This window comes from Urocitellus parryii, chromosome 3 (assembly GCF_045843805.1).
Source record: "Urocitellus parryii isolate mUroPar1 chromosome 3, mUroPar1.hap1, whole genome shotgun sequence".
Lineage (NCBI taxonomy): Eukaryota > Metazoa > Chordata > Mammalia > Rodentia > Sciuridae > Urocitellus > Urocitellus parryii.
In genome coordinates, this window is record NC_135533.1 from 194,637,193 (window position 1) to 194,664,790 (window position 27,598).

Here is a 27,598-nt window from a genome sequence, read left to right on the forward strand (position 1 = left end):
GACCCCTGTCATCGTTGAGGTGAGGGAGCCTGTGGATGGGTAATTGCTCCTCCCTCTCTGTCCCCAGGAGGCCATTTCCTCTGTCCATTTCCAGCTCTCAGAGGTTCCTCTGTGGCCTGAGCCTCAGTTGCCCACAGTGATGATCCTTGGGCCAACTTGTCCTCCTTCCCTGTTTGTCTTTCCTACTCCCTGCCTCCTGAGATCACATCCCCAAACAAACCACCTGCATGCAACCCTGTCTCAGGCTCTGGTTTTGGAGGCAGTCTAAGTAGAGATGTCAGATTTCCCAGGTTGTTCTGATGGGCATCTAAATTTTTCCTAGCTGGAGCAAAATTTTCTTCCCAGACACCAGGAAATCTTCATTTATTTTAAACTTTTGAAACTACAATATAGTCAAAGATTGGAGAACATGTGCTATATTTTATAACTGCTTTCTCAAGCATATACATCTGTTGGGGGTTATCCTATGCTCTTGTCCCACAGTGTCTTGTGGTTCCTGGATGGGTCCCCTCCCCTACCACTGCCATTTTTTTGGTTTATTTTCTTTAGAACATTGTTCTCTGCCCTAGCATATCTGATTATTGTTAATCCAGTGGCTGGGATCATAAGTAAGTGTGTAAGGTAGTATCAACTTCCATGAGTTTTTTTTTTTCTTTTAAACTGGTGCTGCGTTGCTTTTTTTGTATGCTGTATCCAAACTTTGGAGCTTACAAAGCAGGTACAAGTTGGGGATTGTTTTGTTCTAACTGCCCTGAGTCTCAAAATCCAATAAATGTTCTTCTGCGGGTCCTGATGCTTGTGATTTCAAACCTGCATTGGGCTTCTCCAGCAATTTGTGAATAGGAAGGACATGCCTGGTTTGTGACAGGGAGTGATACACCCCCAGGCTTTGCAGAAGATTCCTTCAGCTCCAGCGACCCAGAGCCCGGAACATTCTCATGGCCTGAGGTGTGGACAGCTGTGCTGAGTAGGCGGGATTTATCTCAACAGAGCATACATGCTTTTTCTTCTCAGGGAGCCATTTCTTCCTACTATGTCCAGCGCTATGGATTTCCTCCAGGATGCAAAGTAGTGGCCTTCACTGGTGACAATCCAGGTGAGTGCTTTGGAGGATTTCCCTCTCCAACTGGACCTATAGGGTCGGTGCTAGACTTCTGGGAATTCCAGTTCAGTCTCTTGGTAAAAGCCCTTCTGCGCTGTCCCCTTTTGATTTTCAAAATCTGCCTCCTAGTCCCTGCCCCAGCTGGGTCCTGACTACCCTCAAGAACTGCTTTGCCAGTCCGTCTACTCCCTCCAGGTGAGGGGTGATGAAAGAAGGTCATTGTGCGCACCTCACCCCCTGCCTCTTTTCATTCCAAGCTAATGCCTCAGCTCCCCCTTCCCCTCCTGTAGGACCAGGTTTTGAGTCTCTGCCGGGTCATTTGATCTCTAAATGACTCATTTCTCACTTGGATACTTTGTCTTCTTCCATGGTCTCTCTGCTTTTCCTCAAAGGGGCTTCTGAGGTTCCTGGATAAAGACCAGGTGAGCCACACTGAGTAGCACCCTGACCACTGGCCCTCAGCCCCACCCTAGGTAAAGCAGCCCCTTCCTGAAGTACTACCAAATACCAAATTAGGGTTAAGATTGTGATGCCTCCCCTTCCAGTTTCTTCCTATGCTCATAAATAAGCAGCAGTGATTGATTGATTGATTTTTCTCATCAACCTGGGCAACCTTATTTTCCTGGTGGTCCAAGGTTCAGCTGTCCCAGAATTTATTTCATTGATCCCTTGTGGATGGAGGTTGGTGTTCTTCCAGTGCTTAGACAGTGCAGACAGCCTGAGATGCACGATCTGCCCTGTCCCTTTGTCACTACAGGGTCAGTTCTCAGAGGTGGTATTCCTGGGTCCAAGGCTTCTGGCAGCCACTGCCGACTGCATCTCGCTGGCAGAGCTTGAGTGTGCCTGTTCTTCCCCCCACTTCTTGTTCAGTTGTTTGTCCCTTCACTGAGCATTTAGTGAGCACCTGCTTATAGACCAGGTCTTCTTTTAGTACTGGGGTACACCAGCAAACATGCAGATAAGGATTGCTATTGTGGTCCTCCCATCTAAGGTGGGGACAATCTGCACAACCTCGGTCCCTTCCTGCCCACACTCTGCCTTGCTTTCATCTTTCTCTGCCATGTGTATTCTTGGTGTCTCGTCCTGGCCCCTTTGGTTCTCAGCACTCCTTAGAGTGCCTGGCAGTGGTGTGGAGTTTGAACCCCTTTAGGGAAGAGACTTCCTAGCCCAGATCAGAGTTCATGACCACAGAGACTCTACCCTTTGACCCCTGCAACCTTCTCTTGGGCCTCTGAGCCATCAGCTTGCCCTGCTCCTGTGTCAGAGTGGGAGATAGATAGGGGTCTGTGCTGTTGTTTGGGGGGCACTGTGGTTTGCTTCGTGGTTCCTGTGTGGCCTCCAGCTAACCAGAGGCTCCCCTCCCCTTCTCAGCGTCACTGGCAGGCATGAGGCTGGAGGAAGGTGACATTGCGGTAAGGTGACTTCTCATTCCCACAGGCTCTTTCTGCCCTGGGGACCAGGGTGCTGGGTCTTAGCATCTTTACTATCTATTAGAGGGTCTTCTGTTCCTTAAAGGGTATGGGGGGACCTACATCTCCTTCCTTAGAAGGTCATCACTCTTTACTGAGTAGACAAAACCCTGCCTGCTCAGTGGTGACCAGTCTGGTGGGCAAAGTGGCCAAGGGTCAGACATGAGGGCTGGGAGCTCCCCAGGTGAAGAGGAGGATGTAACTCATGCCTTCCTGCATCTAGCAGAGAAGTCATTTGGGAAAAGTCACCACCTACACCATTATTTTGATGCAGTTATGGTAAGTTCTAGAAAGTTAGTAAGGGAGGTCCACAAGAGCCTGGATCTGGGGAGCTGACTTTTGACTCGTCTGGTGTGAGAAGGTCAGACGAGGTGTCTGAGGAAGGAGCATTTCATCTCAATTGAGGCCTGCAATACGAGGAGTGAAGCGATGCAGTCAAGATGGGAGAAGTGCAAAGTACATCTCTAGCAGAAAAGAAGCATTTGCAAGCAAAGCCCCAAGCCCCTCACCTCTGCCCTTCTTGCCCCAGGTCAGTCTGGGCACCAGCGACACCCTGTTTCTCTGGCTCCAGGAGCCCACACCTGCCCTAGAAGGCCACATCTTCTGCAATCCAGTTGACCCTCAGCACTACATGGCACTCTTGTGGTAAGCCTGGGTGTGGGTGGTGACCATTCCCTGGGGTGGGGCCAAGGAGGGATGGGCAGATCTGGCACATCTTGGGCACCTCAAGTCATTCCACTAAGCAGGCTCAGATGGGCAACTGAGACCCCCGGGACCTATCTGCTCTTGCCAACATCTGAGTTGGGTGGGGAAGAACCTAAGACCTGGGGTCCTCCAAACCTAAGTTCAAATTCTGACCCTACCACTTATATATCCTGTGTGGTGCTGGGCAAACCCCATGGCACATCTCAGCCATACCTTCTTCATAAAATGGGGAGAATAAGATTGTTGACTTGATAGAGTTGTGGTGTACCTAGCTCATGGTAGAACTTCATCAAATAGTGAGAGGGACATACTGCATCCTGACTATTCTCACAGAAGGCCTGGGCTCTGTGCTCTGACCATAAGCCTTTTGGAAACCTTAGGAAGCTAAGCCCCAAGATCTATGGAGGATTTGTAGGTTAGTCAGCCTATCAGCCCCACCCTGTTGTATAGATTCCCCAGCTCCCTGACTCTGCCTGGGCTCCTTTGTGGCAGCCTCCTGTGTAAACAGCCTGAGATAAGTGATTCCAGCTCCTCTTAGGGATGTGCCCGGGTCCTGGAACTTGGATCAGAGCCTCAGACATTGGAGGTTCTGGTTCCCTGCTGTGCACTGCTTGTAGGCTGTGGTCCAGCCTCACCTGCAGGCTCTCTGCCTGAGACTTTTCCAAAACCCATGGGTCCAGTGCTCAGAGTTGTGTACACTTCTGCAGCTTTAAAAATGGCTCCCTCATGAGAGAGAAGATCCGCAATGAATGTGCTTCCTGTTCCTGGAGTGAGTTCTCTAAGGCACTGCAGTCCACAGAGATGGGGAACGGCGGAAACCTGGGTAGGCCGTTTAGTGATGCCTGGGCCTACGAACGGGCCGTAGCTGTTTGCTGGAGGGGCAGGGTCTGGAGCCCCAGGAGTTGGGGGAGAGGAGGCCCATGGAGAAGCCCAGGGGAGTCCTGTTTGTCTGTATTTCTACTCCATAGACCTCACAAGCTGATGTGTTATCCCATGTTCTAGTGAGAGTCCTGAGACAGCTGTTGGCCACTGCCCAGTGTATTGGGTAGAGGTCAGGCCATAGCTGCCTCTTCTGACCTCCTTGAAGCCCCTGGTGACAGCATCAGAATTGGCATCCATAATATCTCCCCTACCCTGGTGCTTCCCCATACACAGCTTTCTGCGTGGACACAAGGTTCTGTTAGGAAAGGTGCCCAGCTCCTGGGCAGGCCTCTGAGCAGGGAGAGGATGTGCCTCCCTTGGTGAAACCTGTGTTGGCATTTCAGGAGGGTTGGTTAAGCCATTTCTTTAAATGGGCTGCCAGGAGGGAGTAGGAAGTCACTTCTAGGAAAACCTATCTTGGGCCTTTCTGGGTCTCCTTTTGTTCTCATGGAAAGAAGGAACTGAAAATATTCCCAAGGCTCATCTGTGGACATGGATATGGGTCATTTCACCTTGCCCTTCTCTAAGACTGTTGAGAAGCTAATCTTTGTTTTTGATGCCTGATCAGCTGATCTCTTCCGGGTTTTGTTTCAGGTTTTTATTTTGATGTAATGGAGATCACCCCTGAAATTATTGGGCGTCATAGATTTAATGCAGAAAACCATGAGGTAGGTATGTTATTAGCTGCATTGATTCCAGTTCTGAGAGTTAAATTTAACAGTTGCCTGTCAACTTGTGCTACTTTTAGGGACTTCTTTTCCCCCCCATCCACTGGTGAAACAGACATTTTGCATGTGCAGCCTGCCTTCTAGAGGCCGGGGAGGTAGCAGGGTCTAAGACAGACACCACCCTTTCCCCCAAGGAGGAGCGTGGGAAACCTGAGCGCTCTCTGAGCTAACACTCGCTCCCTTGCTTCCACTGAGTGTCACGGAGCTTGTTTCTTTGTTGAGCCTTACCCTACACCTACCAATGGCTCATAGATTTTAAGGTCAAAAATTGCTTCCTTGTAGAAAAAAGCCTATGGGATGGGAGATACTACCATTTATTGAGCACTATTTGGTTCCAGGCACTGTGTTTGTGGTTTTCTGCATCTTTCATTTACTTCTTAAAGCAATCCCAGGAGGTAGGCATGATTATTCCTCTTTACAGATGGAGAAATTGAGGCTTAGGCTTAACCTGCCCAAAGTCACAAAGTGACAGTGAATGCAAGAGGGACAGACCCAGTTCTCTCTGCCTCAGAAGCCACTGTTCTCTTTCTCCTTCACCACATGGCCTCTCCCAGGAGGGATTTAGTCGGTGGGTTTGGATTGACTTTTCTGATAGTTACCCAATAGTCATCATCCCATTTTGGGGTTGGACCTGAGAGTTGCTGTCATCCCGTTGAATGTGGATGAACCTCTTTAAGACACTATTTAATCATTGTAACAGGTTGGTGTTGGAATAGATGGCTGACAAAGGCATAATATATTTGGTTTAAATGGAAAGCTTTCGAACTAATGAACTCTCTACCACTGTAACAAAATACATGAGAAAAACAATTTAAAGAAGGAAAAATGTATTATGGCTCACTGTTTCAGAGGTTTTGGCCCATGGTTACTTGGCTTGGTTGACTGTGGGCCTGTGGTGAGGCAGAACATTCTGGCAGGGAAGGCATGATATAGTAAAGCTGCTTATCTACCCAGAAGCAGGGTGTGGGGTGAGGACAAAATAAAACCTTCAAAGGCATTTCTCCACCACCACCTACTTCCACTAACTAGGCCTCATTTCCTAAAGTTTCTACCACCTTCCAACAGTGCCATCAGCTGGGGACCAAGCTGTTAGCACATGACCTTTGGAGGACATTTATGATCCAAACCATAGAGACTTTATAGGAAGTGAAAGGAGTTCCTCTTGATCCTCTGATGGGATCAGTTTGGTTTCTGTTCAGAGAGAGAAAAGATATATCTGCTCTCTTAGACACGTCAGTCCCAGCTTTGGCAAGGAGAAGGTAGCAGACATGTCTGATTGGTGTCAGGCACTAGGGACACAAAGGAGAGCAAGACACAGGTGGTCCTGGCTCTGTGGAGTCCACAGTCTAGAAAGGAGATGGACAGTAAGCAGGTAAAGGAAAACGAGTGGCCGTCTCTGAAAAAGGGCCCTTAGGCTAAGACCTGAAGGATGGGGAGGCTCTCACTGTGGGCTGGAGTAAGCTTCCAGGGAGGGAAGGCTAGAGCATAGTAGTTGGTGAGGGAGGGAGCGGCAGGTTCTATTCTTGGTCTCAGGTCCTAGAAAGACAGGGTGGAGCTTGGGGGTGACACCCGTCAGTGTTAGCTTGACCAATGCCCCTCAGCTCCACAGCCCTGGGCTTTCAGCATAAGCTCATGGCTCTCACCTATCAAGTATTAACTCCATCTATCAGGCTGTGATTTGATACGATCATTATAACAAGCCTAAGAAACAGGTGCCACTCTTACCTCAGTCTTGTTAAGAAAGAGAATGACGCTCAGCAAGATGGAAACAAATCAGGATCACAGCACTGACTGGTGGAGTCAGACTTTAACCCTTGGCTGCCTGACACTGAGCTCTGTGAGGCCTCTGACTCCCTAAAGTGTTACACACGTGAGATGCGAGTCTCTCTCTCTCTCTCTCTCTCTCTCTCTCTCTCTCTCTATCTCTCTATCTCTATCTCTGTGTTTCTTTTTGTTTGTGCATGTGACAGGTGAAGTTAGTGGTTGAAGAGACCAGCTACTCTAAGTCTGGTGTGTTGTTGAAAAAGTTATCTCTCTCTCTCTCTCTCTCTCTCTCTCTCTCTCTCTCACACACACACACACACACACACACACACACACACACACAGGCACACCTGCACACCAGTGGGCGTTGGGAGTGCCTCACTGTGTGCCTACCTTCTCCTGGAATCAGGTCCCAGCATTCCCCAGAGATGTGGAGATTCGAGCACTGATCGAAGGACAATTCATGGCCAAGAGGATTCATGCAGAAGGCCTGGGCTACCGAGTCAGTAAGTGAACTGCTGGCAGGGTAGGTGCTGGAGTAGGGGCCCAGGGCCCAGTCACACCTTTGGCCACAGCAGGCAGGACAGTGTCTAAGTCTGTTGCAGGGGCCTCCCACAGGAGGGTGGTGGAGCCTGACCCTGGGGGGGGGGTGATAAAGTGAGTCTGCCTGCCTCTGTGGGCAGGTGTGGAAGAGGAGGCGGTTAGCCTGCTTCTCAGCTGCTTCCCCAGGAGCCTGCTTTCTTAGCCAGGAACCACAGGACTCAAAAAGGATCCCGAGTGCCTAGCCACAGACCAGACATCCTGAGCTCTGGATCCCAGGGACATGGGCAGTGCGAGTGGCAGGCTCTACACTGGGCCATGACTGAGACTTTCCGCTTGGGCCAGGACAAGTGGGGTTTCAGTACCACCATCAAAACTCAGAGGACCGGTGTGAAGAGGGCAGACCCAGGGCTCAGAGGGAGGCCACCAGGAAGAGAAAGGGATTCATGAGAATTTGAACTGTGGGGTAGGTGATTCCAGAAGATCAGTGGGTTCCCGTTACTGAGGGTATTGAAATGGTCTGAGGTTCTGGGAGGAAACGAGACTGGATGACCATAGAATTCAGGTTTCCGAGATATATTTGTCCCTCTGAGAAACAACTGTTGTCACTGGACAAGGTCAAAAACCTCTGAAGCCACTTTGCTCGAGGGCTCCCTTAGGATCCTTTTATGGGCAGTTCATGTTCTGTGTAGGATATGCTTTATAATGTCTTTGAACCAACCCTGTAAAAGGATGCTATAAAAATAAGCACTGGATAAACCTCTTGGAAAACCTGTTAGACAGCAATCTTCTAAAGCTGGATATCCACTTTCCCAGCAATCTTACTTCTATGTAAATGCACAATAGAAATGTATACATATGTTCTTCAGAGGTTCATGAGAACCTTTATCAGGGTGTGCTTAATAGCCCCATGGTGGAAGCAGTCCAATGCCCATCCACAGTAGACAGGATGAATGCATTGTGGCCTACTCATGCACCAGGATGCTAAGCAGAAATGTAAATGAACCAGCTTCAGCTACCTGCAACTAAATGGGTAAATCTCATGGAAGTAGCACTGAGTAGAAGACGCCAAACACTGGAGTATAAATGGCAGCGTTCTGTGTACATCAGACTCAAGACAGACAAAACTATTTGCTGTTGTTGGAAGTCAGGGTAATTAGTAGTTATCTTTCAGAAAAGAGAATGAAGCCAGGCTTGGTGGTACCTCCCTGTGATCCCAGCACCTGGGGAGGCTGAGGCAGGAGGATCACAAGTGCAAGGCCAGCCTCAGCAACTTAGCAAGACCCTGTCTCAAAATAAAATATAAAGGGCTGGGGATGTAGTTCAGTGGTAGAGCACTCCTGAGTTCAAACCCCAGTAACACACACACACATACACACAGGACATTTCTTGTACAAAGCAGCATAGAGATATTTATCCCCTTAGCAAACTTAAAATCAGAATCAAACCTCTTTCCAGCTCAGCTTATTCTCAAATAAGACCTCTCTCTCTGTCACTCTTATTTTTTTGATCAAGCCCAGGACCTTGCACATGCTAGGCAAGCACTCTACCACAGAGCTACACTCAGCCCTACTCTTTTTTATTAGAGCATATTAAATATATAGAATAATAGGTTTCATTGTGGCATATTCATACACGTGTATGACATTTTGATTATTTCCACTCCCTATCACCAAACGCTTCTCATCTCCTCTATCCTTTTCCTTCTTTTAATAGTCTTTCTTCTAATTTTATATCATCTTTTCCCCCCCTAGATTCCACATATGAGAGAAAACACGAAATACTTGTCTAAGTCTGACTTCTTTCATTTAACATATTCCGTAGCTCCATTTACTTTCCTGAAAATGACAGGATTTTGTTCTTTGTAGGTTAATAATACTCTATTATGTACATATACCACATTTTTAAAATCCATTCATCTGTTGACGGACACCTAGGCTGATTCCATAACTTGCCTATGGTGAATTATAATAAACATGGGTATGTGGGTATCTTTATAGCATACTGACTTTTTTTTTTTTTTTTTTTTGTATATGTGTGGTACTGGAGATTGAACCAGGGGCATTCTACTACTAAGCTACATTTTTCTTTAAAGATTTCTTTTTTAGTTGTAGATGGACACAATATCTTTATTTTGTTTTTTTATTTTTTATGTGATGCTAAGGTTCAAACCCAGGGCCTCACACAGGCTAGGCAAGTGCTCTACCACTGAGCCACAACCCCAGCCCCCACAGCTGTTTTTTAAATTTAATTAAAAAAAAAATTTGACACAGGGTCTCACTAAGTTGCCAAGGCTGGCCTCAAACTTGCGATCCTCTTGCCTCACTCTCCTAAGTAGATTACAAGTGTGTGCTACTGTGCCCAGCTAGTATATTGACTTTAATTCCTTAAGCTATATACCCAGGAATGGTAAAGCTGAATATGTGGTAGTTCTGTTTTTTAAGGAACCAATTCCCATGATGGCTATGCTAATTTATGTTCCCACCAACAATGTTTAAAAGGTGCTTGCAGCATTTATTGTTACTTGTATTCTTTTTTTTTTTTCCTCCAGTATTGGAGATTGAACCCAGGGTGCTTTACTGCTGACGTACCTCTCCAGCCCTTTTTATTTTCTATTTTGACACAGGGTCTTGAGCTGTTTTGACCTTGCCTTCTTCCTGCTCAGCCTCCTGAGTACCTTGAATTACAGGGGTGCACCACCTCAACATGTTATTTGTATTCTCGATGATAGGCATTCTGACTGGGGAGACCCAGCCCAACTTTTATCTTTTTTTTTTTCAACTTTTATCTTTTTGTATTCCTTCCTTCTATGTCATTTGAGTCCTTTTCCTTTTCTATATTTTACTATATTTATTCCTATTTTGTATTGTCTTTTGATTAATGCATTTCAAAAGGCTAGATGTTAACTGGGCCTAGTGGCGGCATGCCTGTAATCCCAGCAGCTTAGGAGGCTGCGGCAGGAGGATTTTCAGGTCAAAGCCAGCCTCAGCAACTTAGTGAGGCCCTAAGCAACTTAGCAAGACCCTGTCTCTAAATAAAATATTTTTTTAAAGGACTAAGGTTGTGGCTCACTGGTTAAATGCCCCTAGGTTCACTTCCTGGTACAAAAAAAAAAAAAAAAAAAATTCCGTAATATGTTGTGTGTTCAGTTTTGCATTTTTTTCTTTTTTTTTCCATTTCTAGAAAGAGTAATTTTCATCTTTTTCTGTTCTAATGAATGTTCTTTAAAACTAGCCCTTTGCTCTCTTGATATATTCTCCATTTCTTTAGTTTGTAGGGGCAGGATGAGAGAGAAAGTATGTCTGCACCCTATATTTCTTAGCTCAGCTCACTGAAAGAGGCTGGGAGCAACATAATCCCAGTAGCAAAGAACATCCAGAGAACGAATTTAAACACCTTTCTCCACCCAAGGAGCCAGGGATCCTTGGATTAATGGAGGTTATAGGGGCTGATATAAGGATAAAACAAGTTGAACCTGCCACATTTTCTGTGCTATGTCTTGTCTAATTTTTTTCTGTCTCTGTTTACCACTCTAGTTTTAAGAAATTCCCTGATTTGTATCCTTCAGGTTATTAAATTTGACTTTGCCATGTTTACTATTTAGCCTTTCCATTTTGTTTTTTATTTTTGTAACCATGCATTATTTTTTAATTTCTCGGACTCTTTCTTGTCTCCTGGTTCTTTCTTATAGTGTTATATCCTTGTTTTTGGAACGTTATATTCCTTCAAATATTTCTGAAGATTCATATTAGGATTTATTTCAAATTGGCTTTTTTAGTTCCTTCAGTTATCGCCTTATTTCTAGGGTACTCTATTTGTTCACATCGATCCTTCTCTTTCTTGCTACTGTTGTGGTTGTTTTTTCTTTTTCAAGAACAGAGTGACTGGGGGTTCTTGGCACTAAATGAATCACATCTCTTAGTGGAAACAGCAAGCTTAGGTTTCCTTTTCAGGAGCAAGGTCTCTTCTCCTAGTGGACCTTCCTCCCTGCCCAAATACAAGAGATGCCTAGACAGGCTTCCTATTTGGGTGAATGTGTTAACTTTCTGTCACTGTGGCAAAATACCTGACAGAAACAATTTGAAAGGAAGAAAGGTTTGTACTGGCTCACAGTCTCAGAGATTTCATTCAGTTCACGTTCACTTGGCTCTGTTGTTTCTGGGCCTGTAATAAAGCAGAACGTCATAGCAAGGAGTACGTGTGGAGCAAAGCTATTCACCTCCTGGTGGCTGAGATCATAAAGAAAGGGGCTGGGAACAAAATCTACTCTTGAAGGGGATACCCCAGTGACCTACTTCCTCCAACTAGGCCCTACCTCCTAAGGTTCCCACCACCTCCCAGTAGCCCACTAAGCTATGAATCTGTCAGTAGATTAGTTCATTGATGAGGTTAGAATGATCCCATCACCCCACTAGAGGCCCCACTTCTGAACACTCCTGCATGGGGAACTGAGCCTTCAACACCAGAGCTTGGGGGACGTTTCATTTCCACACAATAGTGAAAAGATAGATTTAACTTGATGCCTTTGAGCCCTGTAAATGCTGTCAAGAGGGAGTCTTCCCTACAATGTCTTCAAATGCCAAAATGAGCAGGATGTTATTCTGGTTAAAAGATGAGCCCAGCTTCTTTTTCTAGTAAATAAGTGCAGCCACCGTCTATCTGTCCACGTCTATCTGTCCGTCTGCCATGGGAGTTTGGTGTTACTTCAGGTTCTACTTCTCTGTCCACTGCACCCCAAAGACTTCCCTTTTCACTTGAGGTCAGACCAGGGACAGGGAATGGAGAGAAGGGGTTTCATCACCACCAACACTTAGCATTAACCACCTTTAAATTTGCTGCCCATCTGATGGGTGGGTCTAAACAGAGATCTCAGTTTTAGTATAATCAGTGTTTCTTTCATTAATGAGTTTGAACAGCTTTGGGTAACTTTAGTTTCTTCCTCTGTGAACTGATTTATTTATATCCTTTCCCATTTTTTCTGTTGAATTGCCTTTTTAAAAATTGATCTGCAGAAATTCTTGGTATATGTTGAAGAGTAGGTCCTTGTCATTTTTCTGTGTTGCAAACCTCTGTTAATCTTACAGTGTTGGCACTGGAAAAGAATTTTCACCAAACTAAAGCCATCACATTTTCATCTTATATTTTATGAGTTTGCAATGTTAAGAGGGTTCCCCCATGCTAGTGTCCCAGAAATACTGTTTTGCATTCAATGAATGTTATAATTTTACCTTCCCTATTTTTGACTTTTATCCATCAGGAATCTGTGTATGGTATAAATTGGAATCTGATTTAATTTTTTTCTACATGTTGATCTAATTTTCTCTGTTTTTCCCCATTACTTATGGTGCCTCTTTATCATTTATTAAATTCCTACATATACATGGACCTCCCTCAGTCTTTCCTTTTCTACTCCATTGGTTTGTTTGACTGTTCTTGGGACAAACTGTATTATTGTGACTTTGTAGCATGTCTGCATTAGTCCTCTAGGGCTTCTATAACAAAGTACATCAGACTGGGTGGCTCAAACCACAGAAATTTATTTTCTTACAATTCTGGAGGCTGAAAATCTGAGATCAAGTTATTGAAGCCTCTCTCCTTGGCTTGTAGATGACCATCTTCTCTCTTTGTCTCCTTCTGTGTGCCTCTACATTTTAACTTCCTCTTCTTAAATGACATCAGTCATATTGGATTAGGGTCCACCGTAACGACTTCTTTTAACTGAATTACCTTCTTTTTTTTCCTATGGCAGGTATAGGGGATTGAACTCAGGGGCAGTTTGCCACTGAGCTATATCCCCAGACCTTTTTATTTTGTGTTTTATTTATTTATTTATTTATTTATTTTCTAGGGATTGAACCCAGGGGGCTCTTAACCACTGAGCCACATCCCTAACCCTTTTCATATTCTGGGTCTTGATAAGTTGCTGAGTCTAGCTTTGAACTTGTGATCTTCCTGCCTCAGTCTCCCTCTACACTGGGATTACAGGTGTGGTCACCGCAACCAGCTTTATTTTATATTTTGAGGCAAGGATATTGAGGTTGGCCTCAAGCTTATAATCCTTCTGTTTTGCCTTCCTGAGTCTCTGGGATTATAGGCGTGTACCACTGTGCCAGGTCTAAATTACTTTTTTTTTTATATTTATTTTTTAGTTGGACACAATATCTTTATTTATTTTTATGTGGTGCTGAGGATCGAACCCAGGGCCTCTCATGTGCTAGGCGAGTGCTGTACCACTGAGCCACAACCCCAGCCCTCTAAATTACTTTTTAAAAGAGATATTTATCTTGCTTTTTGTCTCCAAATACAATTATATTCTGAGATACTGGCTGGCTAGGACTTTACCATATGAATTTGGGAGGGAGATGCAATTTAGCCCATAATAATGTCTTGTGTTTATTTTTTATTTGTTCTGATTAGTTATACATGAAGGTAGAATGCATTTTGACACATTGTACACAAATGGAGCATAACTTCTCATTCCTCATGTCTTAATATCTAATGTATCAATTCTCCTCCTGGTTTTTCTTCTTGTTTATAGGACTTTATTTTTCTATTAATATCTTATAACAATTTGGCTCAGTTCCTAAAACAAAAATCCAATTGGAATTTTTATTTAGATTACACTGAATTTATACTTTCATTTGAAAAAATAGCATGTTCATAATATTAATCAAGCCCAACCAAGATTGTGGAATATCTTTTACTTTATCTAGATATTATTTTTTGTCCTTTAATAACATTTCATTTTTTCTTCATAGAAACCTTTGAATTCTTTGCAAAGGAACTAACTGGCTACATTACATTACTAGTTGCCTTTGTGAATGGTAATTTATTTTCTACTGCATTTGCTATCTATTGTTATTAAAAATGCCACTGATTATTATGTTACATGCAAGTATCTACTAACCTTATTAATATTAGTTCACTTTTTTGTTTTATTTTTCTAAGTAGATGACCTATAGATGACTATTTGTCTGCAAATAGTAAGTTTTCTTTGATCCTTTTACCTTTTTTGTTTATCTTATGGCATTGATGACTATGCCACTTACTATGTTAAGTACTACATACTATGGATCTTTGCTTTTTTCTGAATTCTATTATTTATCTATTGCTGTTTAACAAATTAACTCAAAATTTAGCCCCTTAAAACAATAATCAGCCTTTATTATCTTACACAATTCCCTTGGTTCAAGAATTTGAGTCAGCATAACCAAGTGGTTCTTTTTGTGCATTTTTTGTAAAGGTGTCTTCTTATGTTGCTCAGGATAACCTCTAAATCCTGGGCTCAAGGGATCCTCCTGTTTCAGCATCCCAAGTAGCTGGGACTCTAGGCACACAACAGAGTATCCCAGGTAGCTGGGACTACAGGTGCACACCACTGAGCCAGGCTCTGCCTAGTGGTTCTTACTGAGAGTCTGTCTTGAGTTTGCAGTTGAGCCATCTTCCAGGGCTCGAGTCTTCTGAGGACTCCATGAAGGCTAGAGGATCTGCTTCTAAGATGGTATATTCACATGGCTGTTGGCAGAAGACCTTGGTTCCTTACCATGGAGACTTCTCCATAGGGCTGCTTGAGTATCTTCATGACATGGCAGTTAGCTTCTCTTGAATTGAGTAATCCAAGAGAGAATGATCTACATCAGAGCAAGATGGAAGCTGCAGTATCTTTTATGACCTAGTCTTGGAGTTCATACCTACCCTGTCACGCACACAAGTCCTGTTGGTTACATGAGTTAGCCCTGTTGAACGTGTGAGGAGGTTACATGAGAACATGGATATTGGGAGGCATGGGTCATTTGGAGGTCATTTTGGAGTCTGGCTGGCATATCAGTCTTAAAGATAATACTTCTTAACCTTTATATTAAGAATGGTGTTCGTTGTAAATTTTGGTGAATTCTTCTGTCTTGTACAGTCCTTTAATCATCTAAGGAAATTTCTTTCTATTCTTGGTTTTTTGAGAGATTTAAAAAAAAATAATGAAAATGTAAGACAATAAAGGTGGATGGACAGCAGTCTCCCTAACAAATTACATGTGACAGGCCTACGTGGACAGAGTCAGCTTTGGTTCTCTTCCTGGTCATGGATATTACAAGAGGCATTGCTCCCTCACAATCACTCAGTGACTGAAGAACTCTGGAAAACAGCCCTCTCTGCCGTGGGGGAATTGTCACAGCCATTACACTTTTTTTTTTTTTTCCTTGCAGTGCCCAAGACAAAGATTCTGGCCACAGGAGGGGCATCTCACAATAGAGACATCTTACAGGTAGGTGCTGGTAGTGGACCGCATGCCATGGCCCCTTCCATGTCTGTCATGTCTAAGAGCCAACAGGAAGGGCTGCCTCTGTTTCCACACCTGCAGGAATGGGGAGCCCATACTCAACACTCTCAGAAGCTAGCTCTTTGGCCTTATAGCTCCCACTGTGAGCGGGTTCCATCTTACATCCAGGTGAATTCTTTGGTCTTTTATAGTCCACTCTCTGATAGCAGCAGTGACCTCTGGAAGCCCATGGGAAGTGCCTGTCCTTCCCCTGTTTGAGCTTTCTGACATCTAAGACAGTGTTCTTATTCCTTAATGCTTCTCCCTTCCAATTTAATTCTCTGACTCTCCAACCATTCCTATTGTAACTCAGTTTCCAGGCTTTGTCTCTATCCCTCTGGTCCTCCATTATGCTAGAAATATATGACCCAAAGTAGAATCAATCTACACATGTCTGACACTCAGGCTATCACATTGTACAGCCATTAGCTCCTCTTAAGGGGACACTGTACATTTTAGGGTTTAGCCTGTGGTTGCCTTAGCTATTTGAGTAATGACCTCAACTGCTGTGCTCTGGCATACCTATCTTAGGTAAGATTATCTAGGAGCAGAGCCTGAAGTGAGGATTCTTCTATAAGTTGTTTGTTGACAGTACTCCCAACAGGAAGGGAGAACGGAACTCAGGACAGGGTTGGGGAAAAAGAATAAGCAAGGATATGACCTGGAGTCTGCTTTAGCTTTGTCCTCTGAGGTGCTCTGGAGCATGAATTAACTACTGAGCTAGTTCTGCCTTGGGCAGTGGGGCCAACTAATTGTCTTGGAGAGGGCTGAGTTGAGAGGTAGCCTCTGTAATTTGTTCTCATGAGGAGGAAATACTGTGAGCCATTAGCTTCCAATACTCAGCATCTGGGTGGGGGATACACATGGTCCAGTGACGAGAATCCTGATGGGGTGCCAGTGGCGTCTACTACAATACCTCTGGGCAATGATAAGACCTTCCTCCAGTCTTTTCCATGTGAAATCGTCTTAATACAGTTCCTCCATTCTAAATTTATGCAATTTAATTTTTGTACCTAAATGAAGAGGTTCATCATGATCCCTATAAAATGTGACCTTGGCTGCATGCCTATAATCCCAGTATAATCCTTGGCCTACCGAGGTAGGAAGATCACAAGTTTGAGGCCAGCCTTGGCAACTTAGACCCTCAGAAACTTAGTGACCCTCAGAAACTGTCTCAAAATGAAAAATAAAAAGGACTGAATATATAGCTCAGTGGTTAAAGTATTCCTGGGCCCGATCCCCTGGACCAAAAATAAATAAATAAATAAAGTTCCCTTGATAGTTTGTGTTTGTTAACATTAGTCTGTGTCCCAGCTGACAGTGGTATTTAGTAATCATGCCTCCTAAATCTCCTGCCTTGTCTTGTTAAAATGGTTTAAAAGTACAGGGATAGCCTGGAGAGCTGTTGCCCTCCACTAGGGACTTCCCCCAGGTCACCCTTCCTCTGTTATCCCTGGGGCAGTGTGGCTATGTGTATTTCTTCTTGGGGTTGAACCCAGGGGTGCTTAGCTACTGAGTCATATCCCCAGCCCTTTTTATATTTTTGTTTTGAGATAGGGTCTTGCTAAGTTGCTTAGGGTCTCACTAAGTTTCTGAAGTTGGCTTGAACTTGTAATCCTCCTGCCCCAGCCTCGGGAGCTGGGATCACAGGCATGCACCACCACACTTGGCCCAAGTGTACTACTTTGAAGGGCAGCAGAGGTGGAGTGGAAGGGATCAGAAGACATGAGTAAGGAGAGTCTGGAAATTTATCCCAAAATGTCCTTGTGTCCTCTGAGGAATGACTCACCACCATAAAAACTCTGTGTCCTTCCCAGGTGCTTGCAGATGTATTTGGTGCCCCGGTGTATGTCACAGACACTGCCAACTCAGCCTGTGTGGGCTCTGCATACCGAGCTTTTCATGGTAGGTTGATGAATGAGGGATAGGTGTCTCTGGAAGCATTCTGGCACTGTCTGGGCTGAGGAGGGTGGGAAGGGAAAGTAAGATGTTCCCATTTTGGGGAACTTGGGGACTTTAGCTTCATCTTTATCTCTCCCAGCAAACAAGGACCATCCTGTACCCTTCATTCCTTTATTCTCTACTTAAAATCGAGACAGGGATGTAGAATCCAAACTGAATGAGTCCTGGTAATAGTCTGGCTCTGCAGAGGGACACTGGAATAGGGCACAGGACATGCTTGAGTGGACATGGGCCTGGGTCTGGACAGATGGTGGGCAGGAGAGGTGAATAAAGCCGAGCCCTGTGTTCAGCAAGAGCAGGAAGTTGAGACAATAATGGAGGCTTCAGAACCAAGCATTCCAGCACCCTGGACAGCTCCGTGTATGCTCTGATTGAGGCCTCGCAAAAACTCCAGATAGCATCCTCATCCAGGCCAGTTCTGGAGGGAGCAGCTCTTGCCCACAAGGGCGATCTCCCTCAATTTGGACCAGTTTTCCCTGTTTCCTGCCTGCTGAGGGAGCTTCTGGCTGCCGTGTACCTCCAGGGCTTTGTCCCTTCCCTCTCTAGTGCTTCCAGTCTTTGCATGCTTGCTCTCAACTCTTCAACATACTTATTCAAACTTATACTTTTCTTTTAATGTTGAGAATAAATCACAGATATTTCCTCAACAATTAACCTTCTTTATTCCTCTCCCTTTTGCCTCATCTTCCTCATCCCACCTCTTACATCAAGATCACTGGGGGTTTTATTTCCAGATTTTTATTTCCAAAATACAACTATTTTTAATTACATTTTACATCATATTAGCTCTTATTTGCACTTAACTATGAGTCTTTCTTCCTTTCTTTCAACTCTCTGCATTTTCTTTTCTTTTTTTCTTTATTAATTTTGTTTGTTTGCTTTATTTTTAAATTTATTTTATTTATTTATTTTTATTTTATTTTATTATTATTATTTTGTGTGTGTGTGTGTGTGTGTGTGTGTGTGTGTGTGTTTTGGCACTGCGGATCAAACGCAGGGATTTGCACATGCTAGGAAAATGTTCAAAGTGACCATAGGTGGTATAACTGTTGCCCTACTGAAGTGTTTTTATAGGTATTCTATATATAGTATGATAGGATGTAATAGGTTAAAATCATGCTTAGAGCTGTGTGTAGCCACTGGTAGAGGCACTTGCCTAGAATGTGTGAGGACATAGGTTCAATATCCATCTCTATTTCTATGCTAGTTTTATTGACAAATGAAACCAAAATTGATTGATTGATTGATTGATTGTGGTTCTGGGGATCAAACCCAAGTCCTCATGCATGCCAGACAAGTCCTCTGCTACTGAACTACCTACCCAATCCTCTAAATGAATATTTTAAGATAGAATCCAGCCATTGATGATTTTGAGGCCTGACATGTCCAGCAAAGTTTTGGTTTCATTGTCCCAAAGAATGCTGGGTAAAAGAATCTGAGTTCAGAATACTTTTCCCAAGAACCTTGATAATGCTGTTGCCTAATCTGGCCTTCAGCATTGCCAGGGAGAAGTCTAGAGTCCATATGATACTCCTCCTACTGCAGAAATGGGAAGGAGTTACCCTTTAGTGACTTCACTGCTGTGTTATCCTATGTTTTGATTTTCTTTTCCCTTTCTATGCTTCTTTAGTTGCTGAAGGGTATTGGGTCTGTTTACCTGCTCTGCCCTCCAAAACCAAAGCCTGATCTGAATCCTAGCTCAACCTCAAGGCCTGTTAGCTGCTTTATTTGGAGCTTTCTCCTCCCTGGCTGGTCTGGGAATGAACCTCTCCTGCAGCAGGGTTGTGAATGTGAGTGGAACCAGGAACAGAGTCTTTGATTTGTTTCTCAGCTGGCCACCCACCACCCATCCCACTCCCTCATCCATACCCCTCTGGCATGAGATTTTCTAGCACCTAGTTGGGAAAACTGGTTCTTACATCTTCAGGGGACCCTCCTTCACTCAGGGTGCTGATGGATTACTCTGGCCATCTGACACCCCTGCTTAAAATGCCTAGGATTTCCATACTGCTTCTTGCCCACCCATAGCAGCCTTCCCTCCTTTCCAGCTCTGCTATGAATTTGCTTGATGAGCAATGATTGAGTGCCTCCTATGTGCCAGACCATGTGCTGGGCTCCTTGGGTACCGTGGTGACTCAGAGAGATGCAGTCTCTGGCTTCTTGGAATTTGTAGCTTGGCAAAGGAGGAACTTTAAACAAAGGATCACCCAGGGCAATGTGGCTTATTGTTAGTGTGCCTTACTGACAAGTGCAAGGCCCTGGGTTCAATTCCCATACAAAACAAAGAATCACCTAACAAATTACAAAAAGTGCTCTGGGGAAAAGTAGATGGTGCTCAGGGCTGGAGGCTGGGGGAGGCTTCCTAGGAGCTTCCTAGGAGCAAATTATCTAAGAAGGAAATGGGTACATGTAGAGGGAAAGAACATTCTAAGGAAAAACATGTGGAAAGAAGACCAGGGTGGTCAGAACATGGTGAGCAATGGGAGAGTGAAGCAGTACACGGGAAGACAAGCAGGTTGTCTGCTTCTGTCATATCTGAGGGTTGGCTTGGCCACGCCATGAAAAGCCACTCTACAGCAAGCAAGACAGACTAGGCCCCTGCTGAAAAGCAGTCTGACTTGAATTTTTTTTTTTTTTAAAACAAAGTTATTGAGGGGCTGGGGTTGTAGTTCAGAGGTAGAGTGCCCGTCTAGCCTATGTGAGGCACTGGGTTTAATCCTCAGCACCACATAAAAAAAATCAAATAAAGATATTGTGTCTACCTATAACTAAAAAATAAATATTAAAAAAAAACAAATTTATTGAGGTACAGTATGTGACACAAAAGTCACCTATTTTAAGTGTACAACTCAGTGATATTTTTAGTAAATTTGCTGATTTTTGCAACCATCACCATAATCCATAATCCAGTTTTGGAATGTTTTGATTTTGTCTTGTTGCTGGGGATCAAACCCAGGACCTTGAACATGCTAAGCATGAGCTTGGCTTAGAACCAAACCCCTAGTTTTAGGACATTTTGTCACCCAAATATGATCCTTTGCAACATGCACAGATAGGAAATGGTCCTTCCCTTCTTGAACTACAGGTGGAAAAGACGTGTCCTTTGCAGAGGTTGTGAAGTTAGCCCCAAATCCAAGACTAGCTGCTACTCCAAGCCCAGGAGCTTCTCAGGTGAGACACCATCATTTTTTGTCATGCATTTGCATTGTGAAAGCAGACCAGGGTATTTTTTTCCCAAAAAGGTTAGTTTTTTTTTATCATATACATTAAATTTGATGTGTTCAACTGAAGAGGAAATCCTATTTTGAAATTATCAAGAAAATGAGGCAAAAGAAGCGAGATTGTCAGCTGGAATGCACAAATATTGCTGACACTGATGGGAATTCTGAAGATAGTGTTGGTTTGGTGGTTCAGCATCAGAGGTCTGAGTAATGTTCCTTGCAGTTCCCCAGATCAGCAATGGACAAAGGGAACCTAATGTGAGCCACCTGTGTTATTTAAAACTTCCCAATAGTCTCATTTTTCAAAAGTAAAAATAAATAAGATTAATTTCAATAATATATTTTATTTAATCCAACATATCAAAAATATTGTCATGACAACATGTAACCAGTTAGAGCCAACTTGTGCACACAAATTGCTCTAATCCCAGCTCTTCGGGAAGCTGAAGCAGGAGGACCATAAATTCAAGACTAGCCTGGACAACTTAGTGAGACCCAGTCTCAAAATAAAACAATAAAAAGGACAGGGAATGTAGCTCAATGATAGAGCACCTTGTTGCTCAATCCTCAGTTCCATATCAAAAAAAAAAAAAAAGGAAAAAAATTTACTAATATGATATTTTATTCTTTTTTGTATGTGTACGAAGCTTTTGAAATTTGGTGTGTATTTTGATCTTACAGTTCCAGGCAGGCTTCACGTGCAAAGGCACACGTGGTTTGTGGCTGCTGTCTTGGATAGTGCAGCTCTAGATGTGCCCCATGTGGTCTCAGGATGTCAGAGCTGCTTCAGACATCATGCTCTCATGTAGCTGTGTTCAGAGGCAGGTATTGGAAGGTACCTGAACTGTCATGTGGAAGGCAAGAGGGAGAGAGATGAGCAGGTAAAAAGACCCTCTCCTGGACCACTGTGGGAAATGCTGGATGGACCACCCTGTGGTCCCCATTGAAGAGGAATGCTGGCCAAGGTATCTCCAGTCTATACCCTTCTGAGGACCAAGGTGTGGCCCATGGCAATCATATGAGTCTGAATGTTTAGTGGTATCTAAGAGGACTCCTACTGGGCTGAAGACCCTACATGTAGAATTATTTCCTTATTAGAGTTTCACAGAAGTATAACAACCAGGTCACAGACAATGGATCCCTTAATACAGATATAAAGTCAAGTGGATTTCCATAAGGGTTGTACCATCAATTTTCACTAGATATACAGTGAGACAATCATTCCCAACTACCCTCACCAGAATTTTTTTTAACTTTTGTAGATTTGATAACAAAAATTGGTTTCTTATCATAATGTAAAGTTTTTTTTAAAAAGTCTTAAAATACAAGTTTGAGAACTAATAGCAGTTCTTTTTATTTTCTTCAGTATTGGGGATTGAACCCAGGGCTTTGCACATGATAGACAAGTGCTCTACCCCTGAACCATATCCTCATCCCTTTTTGTAAATTTTTTTTTTTTTGAGACAGGGTCTCCCTAGGTTGCCTTAGGCTGGCCTTAAACTTGTGGTCTTCCTAACTCTGGGTCCCAAGACACTGTGATTACAGGCATACTACCATGCTCCTACTGACTAGCATTTCCTCTTTTATGAATTGATGCTTCCTTTCCTTTGTGTAGGAAAAAAGCTAAATTGCAAGCTAATAGGATTTAAAATTTTTAAATTCCTAGTTGCAACCAGATGTTAGAGCACCCTCCCCTCCTGTCCTAAATTGCTCTTTCTGCCCTTGTAGGTCTACGAGGCCCTTCTCCCCCGGTATGCTAAACTTGAACAGAGAGTCTTGTTCCGGACCCAAAGGCCTCTGGAATGAATCTGCAGGCCCAGGCACCCCTGCCCACCCCTGCCTGCCCAGATTCACTGATCCCACTTGGAGACACAGCCCTGAACAATAGGGACTGTCTTCCCTGTACTGAGCTGCTCTTCCTGCTCATGTTGACTCCTCAGAGTGCTCCTGCCCATCCAGGATCATCCTGAAGCTGACTTCAGCACATCTTCCTGAAGATATTTGGGCTGCCTGTGCCCTACGCCCTAGGTCGGGAGAGCATCTCTCCTTTCCTGTCTTTCAAGGATGCAGGATAACACCAACTCTGGAATATATCCACTAAAAATTGTGACCTTTCTATTTTCAAAGGCAGAATGAAAGCTGATCTTGGGACCTTAATCAGCAGAATGGGAGAAACAATGCCTTCTCCCACCGCCTACCCTGGCCCTGACTACGCTCACCAAGCACAGATGCCCCACACTATACCTTGACCCTGCTGTTCAGCATCTTCCATCACCCAGAGCCCACAGACACTTCTCTCCTATACCCTGGCCCTCCCAGCTGTTTCTGCCCTGTTCATTTCACCTTCCCAGGTGCCCTCCCAGGACTTCTCCTGTCCCATACCCTCCTTCCTTCATGTGCTCACCCTTCTCTGCATACATCACTTGTCCCTCCCTTATGGGTCACCCAGTTCCTCCCCACACCCACCTGGTGTAATTCACCATTTCCTACCCGAAAAGAACTAATAGTCCTGGTGGACACACTTCCCATGCCTTCCCTCAGTTCTGCCCAGAGTCTACTAGACTCTGGGTCTGGTTGGGCCATCTCCCAGGTGGTGGATTTTAGGGCTCTCTTCTCTTTCTCATTGCAGTTCAGTTTTTGAAGACATTATATCATGTTTCTGGGAGCATTTTGCAAATTCTTGATTTCTTTTTTATTTGGAGTATTTTCATCAGGTAAAGAACTGATCTCACTTTCAGTTATCTTCCTATATTTTTATGGATGTTGGGTTCCTTCTTCCTTCTTCTCCACTGCTCCTGTTTTACTTTATATCTCTCTATTTCTGGATCAGTTATTTGCAAAAGCTTCCATAGAAAGTCCTTTGTGATCTTACTCCTGTTAAAATCCTCCAGATTTTTCTTCTGTCACAGGCCTTTGCTGATTCCAGTTAAACCAAAATACTTGTGGGCTCATCCAGAGTGGCAAGATGCTGCAGGCAGGTCTGAGACCTGGTGAATGAATAGTGACTGGTGGAAACTCAAAAGGGAGGTGCTTAGACTGGGACTAGGACCAGAGCGTCACTTCTGTTAAGAATTGAAGCCATCCTGAAAGGGAGTGGTGTCCCTGGGGGGTTGGTGGGTGAAAAGGGAAAAAGGAAGCAAAAATCAAAAGATAACAGCCCATCTGATACAACAGCAACTCCAGGATACAGAAGAAAACACAACTCCCTCATCACCATCTGGACATTGCATGTTAAAGAAATTTTATATCGATCAATAGAAAAGGGCTCTCTTGGACGAGTGAACTGTAACACAGCTCTCCAACAGAAAATTTTAAATCAATTAAAAATTCGTGGATGTGAAAGAAAACCACAGATCACAAATTCAAAAACAAAATGAAAAAGCTTTTCGAATGTGGAAAAGAATTTTAACAAAAAGATAAAGTCATGACAATATGGAGACTAAATTCCAACACATCCAAATGTGTTGATAACAGGAAGTAGATAACAGCTGTAATACAGTAAGGCTCAAAGAAGGCAGGAAGGAGAAGAAGATAGACAAAGAAGAGACAGCATGGGTAAATCGGAGCTCCTGAAGGAAAAAAGAAAAGAAAAAGAAATTGAAATGGTATTAATATTTAGAACTCCCCAAAAGAAACTTCTGAACACTCTGAGCAAATGCTCCATGACTGAGCTACATCCCCCACCCCTGAAACTAGATCTTGAAAAGATTACTCTTGTCACTTGTGGAAATTGGCCCCAGATGATCAACTCTGAGACCTACTGCAGCAAACTATTACATGATGAAGCTGAAAGAAAAATTCTCCAGGCCAAAGATCTAGTCCCTTACAGAGGAAGATCAGATTGGTGTCAGACTTCTGAAAAAAGCAAAATAGCAATGGAGCGACAATTTCAAAAAGCTTTTTTTTAAGTATGAACTATGGATTTTTATATCCAGTTAAGCTGTTCTTTAAAATCCAAAGATACAGAAGGAAGTTTTAATTATGCAAGAGCTCAGGGAATATTATAACTTCTACGGAAAGAGAAGCTTCATCCAACTAGGAGCAAAAGTACATCTTTAGTTGTAGATCTGACATCCAAATGCAAGTGGGGGTAAGGGTGGATGAATAATTTCAAATGGTACATGCTTTGTGTAGAGGTAGACAACTAGAAAAGTGGAAGAGAAGGGAGAGGGAAAAGGGAAAGTATAAGAGTTCTTCATGGCATAAGCAATATGTAGGAGTCATATTTTTAAAATTGACAAACCAAAGGTTTGAGGCTTAAGTAAGGAAAAAGGGGAATTAAGAGCATTAAAGTATACTATACTATTGCCTTCAATAGTATAATATAAACAATATCATCACTAGAATAAAAGTGCAAATCTCCCTCAATATCCAAAGAGACAATAACTAAGTGGAAAATGTAGTGAATGTAGCATCATTCACATAGTAAATAATAAATCCAAGCATGTGAATCCCATCAGTAAATGTATGTGGACTTCATCCACCTATTGAAAAGAATTTCAGATTGACTTAAAAACCAGCATGTCTGTTCTTTACAAAAGGCACACCTAAAATAAGTGATTCAGAAAGTCTTAAAAGTAAAGGAATAGGCAATAGCATACCAGACAAACAGAAACCACAGAAGGCAAGGTTTACAATTCATTTCTTTTTTTAAAATTGTTTTAATTAGTTACACATGACAGTAGTATAATGATCTTGACATATCGTACATTTGAATCAGATGGGATATAATTTCTCATATAATTCATTTCTAACAGGGTAAAATTCAGGAAAAGAAGAGCATTAAGATACTCAATGCGAAATAAAGATACACTAATTATGAATGTTATAGTCTGAACTGCTCGGTTTGTGAACTTTGAATGATATTCTTCAACTCCCACCCTATTTCCTGTGTAACAAAGAGTTCTTTGTACTTTTCTTTCCCTTTCATTTTTCATTATTTTAGTTGTGTTGCTTCTGGCTTGTCAAAGCATATGACATTTGTACAACAAACTGCAAAGAAAAATAGCTAGAAGTAATAGAGAAATTTAACATAGCACTCTTATTCAAGACTGAAGTTGAGGCAACGAGAACTACATAAAGATATTAGAGACCTAAATAACAGTTTCTATAAAGTAGATCATCTGAATATATATATTGAGTTTCACACCTTGGTAATATTATCTATTCTCACAAAATTGATAATTTATTATATTATAAAGAAAATCCTAGTAGCTTGCACAAAATAGTAATAGAACTTTTAACTACAATGCAATGAAATGAGAAATTAATAGAACACTTTTTTTTAAAAAAGTCTTACCTGGAGAAGAGCTTCCTGTTAAACTGCTCTTGGGGGGAAAAGAAGAAGCTAAATCAAAATTTCAGAACTTCTCAGAAAAATGATTAATAATGAAATTGATGTTATGTAATTAAAGCAGCAAATGAAATATAGCTTATAATATTGGAACACTGATAAAAATGAAAAGTGAAATGAATTGATGTCCAACTCAAAAGGGAAAAGAAGAATAACCAAATGAAAAAGGAAAAATAAGGATGAGAACACACAGGTTAGGAAAATGAACAAAAAATAGGATAAATGAATAGAAATTAGATAATAAACATGGACAAACCATTATGTAATGTAAGGGGAGAATGCAGAAATACATGGAAAAAAAATAGTGAAAAAAAATTTAATCTTAAAGATTATTTTTCACAATTGGATGGAATTAAATATGACAACCTAAATTAAATGGATAATGATCTAGGAAAATACAATATACTAAAGTGATTCCAATAGATAAAAGTTTAAATGGACTAATTTTCTTAAAGGAAATAGAAACAATTATCAAAAAACTACCCTGTAAAAAAGAGGTTAAATGGGGAATTCTGCCAAATCTTCACTGACCAAAACACTAGAAAAGAAAAAAAAAATACCTCCTGATTATTTTAGGAAGCAAACATAGCTTGATCCCTTATGGTAGGTTGCAGAAAACAGCCCAAATCTTTAGATGTCCCTGTAACCTCATAACCTGCCATGGAATTCTGTTGTGCCATCCCTGTGTGATTCTGGGCTGTGCATGTGACTTGCTTTAGCAATGGGATTGTCATAAATGTGATGCAAAATGGGATTACTCCCACTTGTGCTCTCTGCCTTTGTCATGAAAATTCTGTAGCTAAATGGACCTGACCAAAGCCATTCAGTTTCAACCTTAGGGTTGTTGACTATCTCAGACATATGAGGGAGCCCAGAGGAGACCAGGACTACCCAGCCAAATAATTATTTTTTTAAGGCATTGAGATTAAATTGATTTATTACACGGCGATAACTGATGAAAATTAGTGCCAAAACAAAAACCTAAAATATTTAACATTGGAACTAGGCTGCAGAAGGAAGCTGGAAAAATGGTGAGAAAACCATTATAGGAAGCTAAAAACAAAATACAAGGAGAGTAGAAAAAATGGTGACCCGTGTTACCACCTGAAGGTGACTTGGAAGCCAGCAAATGTACCCACAGAACATTTAGCCTTGGAATAGAGATGTCTAGGTGAAATGTTGGAAATGTCCACTTGCTGTTACTCCAAAGAATCAGTCAGATGTTAAGTAGAAAGAATTTAGAGGGACTACAAAGTACTACATTGGAATAATAACTTTCTCATCTCCATCCCTTAAAGCCAGAATAAGATTATGAAATGAAAACTTGGCTTTAAGTAAAAAAAACGAAACTAAGGGCTTTGAGATACTTTTCCATGACTTTTTGGTTTTTGCTTGGTGTTGGTTTTAGTGCTGGGAATTGAACCCAGATTCTCATGCATGCTAAACACACCCCTCCTTACATACACCCCTCTGAAGGAATCAAGGCACTATCTAATAGATTCTTCCACCTGCTTTTAGG

At 42.7% G+C, this 27,598-nt stretch overlaps 1 protein-coding gene across 2 annotated transcripts in view; it reads left to right on the forward strand.

Moving 5' to 3' along the window:
* Positions 1-24,007, forward strand: part of Xylb (xylulokinase) — a 39,097-nt gene extending 15,090 nt beyond the window's left edge. Inside the window, exons 10-19 of one of the 2 annotated variants that reach the window (XM_026401611.2) lie at positions 1,015-1,096; positions 2,474-2,514; positions 3,101-3,216; positions 3,984-4,099; positions 4,792-4,865; positions 7,099-7,195; positions 15,431-15,489; positions 17,361-17,448; positions 20,591-20,676; positions 22,455-24,007. In XM_026401611.2, coding sequence (XP_026257396.1) covers positions 1,015-1,096; positions 2,474-2,514; positions 3,101-3,216; positions 3,984-4,099; positions 4,792-4,865; positions 7,099-7,195; positions 15,431-15,489; positions 17,361-17,448; positions 20,591-20,676; positions 22,455-22,532 — 837 coding nt within the window. In that variant the 3' untranslated portion in view covers positions 22,533-24,007. Of the gene's footprint in view, positions 1-1,014; positions 1,097-2,473; positions 2,515-3,100; positions 3,217-3,983; positions 4,100-4,791; positions 4,866-7,098; positions 7,196-15,430; positions 15,490-17,360; positions 17,449-20,590; positions 20,677-21,407; positions 21,502-22,454 lie in introns of those variants that run through there. The other variant, XM_077795665.1, reaches the window with a different exon arrangement.
* The last annotated feature ends 3,591 nt before the right edge of the window (positions 24,008-27,598 follow it).